General features: G+C 39.8%; 1 protein-coding gene across 1 annotated transcript; it reads right to left on the bottom strand.

Moving 5' to 3' along the window:
- Positions 1-215: 215 nt before the first annotated feature.
- Positions 216-4850, bottom strand: LOC124132167 (FMRFamide peptide receptor frpr-18-like). The gene is made up of 2 exons (XM_046495919.2): positions 4784-4850; positions 216-1526 (listed from the first exon to the last, which is right to left on the bottom strand). Exon 2 carries the CDS (start codon positions 1516-1518, stop codon positions 358-360), a length of 1161 nt encoding a protein of 386 aa, XP_046351875.1. The 5' UTR covers positions 1519-1526; positions 4784-4850; the 3' UTR covers positions 216-357.
- Between the last annotated feature and the right edge of the window lie 418 nt (positions 4851-5268).

The following is a 5268-nucleotide window of genomic DNA, read 5'->3' on the forward strand; positions in this document are numbered from 1 at the left end:
ATTCATGCATGGCCTTGTACCTAATGCTTCCACTTCAGCCACTGTCGCAAATGCATGAGATCTGAAGAATGTATTGTATATATCGTTACATTAATTAACCCTAGAAATAATATCAATGATTAAAACAAACAAGTAAAATTTTATTCGTACAACACACCAAGGAATATTTTTTAACATTTATAGCAATTTATGATTTCATAATTGATCAAGAACATATTTACATTGTTTCACTACACCAGATTTACTGTTGAACACCAACTAGGAACACAAATGACAGACAGAAAGAAAATTGTAGATTCTAGTGTACCTCAATAAATAAATAAATAAATTCCACAAATGTAAAAACTACAATTTAGTTCATAATTTCGAATTCTCATTCTGGGAAGCTTTAGTCCCCGAGAGATGTGTTTCCTTGGTGTCACCGGCGGAAGAGGATGCTGTAGGTTTGGCAGATTTGTGGATCGCCAACTTCTTGCAGGAATAGCAGAGCACGCGTTTCAGGGTCGAAGCGAATTTCTCACTCAGGACGAAGTACAATACGAAATTCCAAGCAGAATTAGTTGCTTCTGCCAGTTGACCGAATGCGCTGACAAGGTAAAATACATTCTTTTCAAACCCTCGGAGATTGTATTCCGGATACATCATCACGAACATCTGATGGAGGCAGGCAGGGATGTTGAATGTGACGTATGATATACAGATTGTAAGCATCATCCTAGTCACTTTGGCCAACTTTTCATCCTTGGCCGATGAGGCAGCCTTTTGGAAGGCACTTGCTTTCCTCAATGTAATGATGATGGTGACTGATGTTGTAAAAATAAAGATAACCGGAATGAATCGAAAGACAACGGTGAGAAAGATATTCAAGTACCAGTTCAATACTACAATGTTCTTTGTGTAGAACTCGGTTAACGAAACGTAAGCCATTGGAGCCTTAGTTTTGGGGTTGGTTGTCCAGTTGAGCTGCATTGTAAAGAACGTGGGGGTAATCAGAGACACTGTCAGGACGATTAATACAAGTACCATGATCCATACTCTCTTGGATGTAAACCAAAGCCTCACTTTCATCGGTCTGGTCACCGCTATACACCGTTCTATAGATATCAGCATTGTGATGACCCCTGTAAAACGACTGAAGATAATACTGATGACCTTCATCTGGGGTAGAGTTATCATGTAGTAGTTCATTCCAAGAAGAGCGTCGAATTTCCCGAGAATACATTCAACCCTACGAATGCCACTAGTAAGCAGGTTACCTGTGTCGGATATGGTCAGGACAAACAGGAAGATGTTAGTTGAATCCTTGAGTCCCTGAATCATCAGGACGATGCAGCTCAAGATGTTACCCGTCGTTCCGAGTATTGTGAGAGCTGGAAGGATCCCGCAGTAAACGATGTCCTCCACCATATCTTTAGTAGCTTTGTCTACCATTGGTGCCAGCTGAGACTGGAACAGTGCGTTCAGGTTTCCCTTGGTAGTGCTCTCGGTCCAGTTTGACGGAAAGGTTGTATTATTCATCCTGGAGTCTGTTTGAAAAGAAGCATTCCTTTAAGATGACATTGTGAAAATCTCATAACAAATTATTTCTAAATTGTATAATTGCTTATCTGGAATTATAAGGTCCATGGATTAATCTCAATAAACTGCAGACGAAGGCCGTTGGTTTGAATCCCAGTTTCGTTTTCATAATACACTCTACCACGAATTTGGAAATTATTCCATTCCGACTGATTAATAAGAGGTATCAAGTGACAATTACCACCTCCAATTGACGATTTGACATCCGCGTCACCATGCAATAATAATAATAATAATCCAGTTGTCATACAAGTACTCCCTTTCTCGGTTATGGTAGGTACGCAATTTTTAAATAATTATATGTACAATTATAGTTTACAAAATGCAGAGTTATGGTTATTCCAATGTTCAAAATATTCGTGGCAATACATTTTAGGCAGACAATACGATAGGAATTGACTACGAGAGTGTATTTAAAGTTTTGGGGCACAAAGCGAGCCTTTCTAGACTCGATTGTGACTCGATTTTGAGTACATGTATCTCCAAACTTTGTTTACTGTCTATCAACGATGTTACCTTAAGTTAGATCGACAATCCACGCAAAGCGCTTTACCTAACCCATGCCGCATTACATACTTCTTTTATAAGAGCACAGAGTTTATACTATTTTGGAGATGAACATACTGTTGTCAATGTAGACCTAGGTTACCTGGGTATTTAGCATTTTCGCGTTTGGTGAAAATAATCATTTTAAGGGGGGGTTATAAATTTATAGGTAACCTAACTTTACATTGTAAGAACAGTATGTTTATCTCCTAAATGTACCGAAGTCGTGGTTTCCATTGGTCCATTCATATAAGTTTCACCCCTATTTTGCCTTTTGCACGGTGACTTTCAGCAGATAGACGGAACTCATTGTCCTCCGGCGTTGACGTTAAATATCTTATTCTGAATCAATTCGTGTTATTCCCAGGTGCTTCCCAGGGACTGTGGAAGTACTCCGTCAGTTTACGTCATTTCAAGACTACAGTCACGTGGAAAACGTATGAACGTCAAATTGTGTCGTTCATATACTTATGAACGCCAATTTCGCACTCATGTTACCGAACTCTCCTCCAATGAAAAAGTCATTTATCGTGTAAACTTCACATTAAACAATGATGTGATATTATCTGCAGCATTATCCACGGCCTTCGGTCCACATACGAAATAAGCACTCAAGTAATTATATCCAATAAGCCTTTTAGAGTACAAAGGAAATGCGGTGTAAATTGTCGAAACCGGACTCTGACTAATCCGGAGTCATATCCATACCGTACCACATTAACGGTCTCGAAAATACTTTGATTCCTAATATTTAAAACCCTATCTTGATTTCCTAATTATTATCTGCTACTATTGTCTCATTAATCAGGTCCTAAACCGGTTCAAACAGATTACATTGAAACAAAGTATTTGGTCATTATGTTGCCTGGTCTTCAGCAAACCATGCTTGTCGTAAGAGGCGACTGACGGGATCGGGTAGTCAGGCTCGCTGACTTGGTTGATGCATGTCAGCGTATCCCAATTGTGTGGATCGATGCTCATAATGTTAAACCAATGTTGGATTGTCTGGTCCAGACTCGATTATTTATAGACCGCCGACATATAGCTGGAATATTGCCGAGCGCGGCGTTAAACAACAAACAAACAAAACATTATGTTGCCTAAAGCTCAGTTATCCCTTGCAATAAACATTTCAATACCACGCGTGATCTTCAGCTTAGTTTTTGCCCATGTGGATAGAAATAGAATCATAAAATATCGCGATTTTTAATTAACGAAAATAGCTGCATGTGTGTTAAGATATCTGCATGTGTGTTAATACGTATAAAGTGAAAACAGGCCTTTCCGGCGATAAAGAATATCACTTAGAGAAATGACAAAAATTGAAAAGAGCGCTTTTTAAGAAATATCCATTTTGCTAGAGATAAACACCATCACTGAGGTTTAATCACGTGGCAGTGAGGTTATATTTAGCAGTGTGTGCTGCCTACGTCGCTTTGCAGCACGAACTGAATAAAAAGAACTTGCAGATGTTGTATTTAAAGCGCCATTGACCTCGTTCTGGACGCACACACTGCTAAATATAACCGCTTGCGTATCATTACCCAGATTGTTACCACGTCATCAGTGCTAATGCATATCGGCAGCAAAATGGTTATCTTTTTAAAACTTTGCAGTTTTTGTCATTACTGTTAGTAATGGCTTGTTTTCACTTTACACTTTAACACACGCGCAGCTATCTTCGTTCATTAATAATCACGATCTTTCTTGATTCTTTTTCAAGTGGCGAGGATTATATGATAACCCAGTTATAATCGGAACAAAACTGGCACGTATCCCTTCACATCGCTGGGACACTAGCGTCGCCAAGGCGCCACACTGTCGATAAAGTGATACACATCGTACCATATCTTGATAGCAAACGGAAGGAAACTTTATTAAGAATGATTATTATAACTGAAATCGGAGACATTCGCCTCGATGTAAGGAAATATATTGTTTCTCGTTTTACGCTGCAGTCGGCAATATTTCAGTTATCTCACGGCGGCCTGAACACAAGAGTCAGGCCAGACAAAAGCAGTGGTTGATATCATGAGCAATGTCTAATGTTGTCGAAGTACGGAAACTGCTTGTTGGGCACGCCAGAAACCTATGATTGTGGGTTCGAATCCCGGTTCGCCCCGATTATGTTTCTAGGTTTATCAGCACCATACCAGTGCTCGTGGGTTTCACCGAAGTGGTAAACGTCTGGGACCTGCATCACTTCGGGCTTTCCTCCCACATTAAGCTGACACGCCGCGATATAACTGGAATACTGTTAAAAGCGGCGTTAAACCCAACTCACTCACTCTAACCCTTGTAGGTTTGGAACTACTGACATGAGTACTGCTAAATTACGTGAAAAAAAACACTTTTCGAACTACTGAGACCCAAGGTGAATCTTTACCACGACCCCTAAGAAGATTAGCTTTGGTCAAAGATGTGTTCAAATAGTATTTTTAAATGGCTCCTGAAAATCTCTTCAGTTATCATGCTGATACATATAACTTAACCTAAACGTCTGGTGGTGCTGTGAGTTAAAACATGCTTGAATTGAAACAAAATCTCACTCCTATGTACACTTCCGATAACTTACACAACAACTCAGAAAATGTTGTGTTAATTTCTTAAAGTATAAAAAACTGTGGGCCAATCTTAACATGCTTTTACACAGACGTACCTGTAGACGCAGCCTGGTTCAACGGGAGTCGAGAATACTACACGGCAACTGACAGGGACACAGGAATACTTGGAAACTGAAGTACATTTATGTATGATGAAGTGTGAAATTAATTAATTAAGTGTGACCAAACTGCTAATAACATTGGCACCTGTAGGCTAGAACACTGAGCATAATTGTACGCCTGTTTGGTGTGATGATTCGACATCCCGGTTCGCTAATTTCCTCGACGTGTGTCTCAGAAACATTGCATCACATCAAGGCACCTTCACCAACACAAAGAGCTGATCGAAGAGCAGGTTGTTGAGTTTGTTTCACCCTGGAGGTGCAGATATGAACGTTGATTAATCATTATATGTCGGATAGGGAAGACAACCATTAGTCGAGACGTGTTAATTAAACCTGGAGTATAATCATGTGGATTTCGTGTTGCTGTATTGCACCGGTATTCCTCAGACTCGTGTATGCATCTGTATGCTGTGTTT

Source organism: Haliotis rufescens, unplaced genomic scaffold (genome assembly GCF_023055435.1).
Source record: "Haliotis rufescens isolate VD_foot unplaced genomic scaffold, xgHalRufe1.0.p SCAF_4, whole genome shotgun sequence".
NCBI lineage: Eukaryota > Metazoa > Mollusca > Gastropoda > Lepetellida > Haliotidae > Haliotis > Haliotis rufescens.

What these genes read in the sequence shown, in the direction of transcription:
- LOC124132167 (XM_046495919.2), bottom strand. Translation starts at nt 1,518, where the DNA reads ATGAATAATACAACCTTTCCGTCAAACTGGACCGAGAGCACTACCAAG.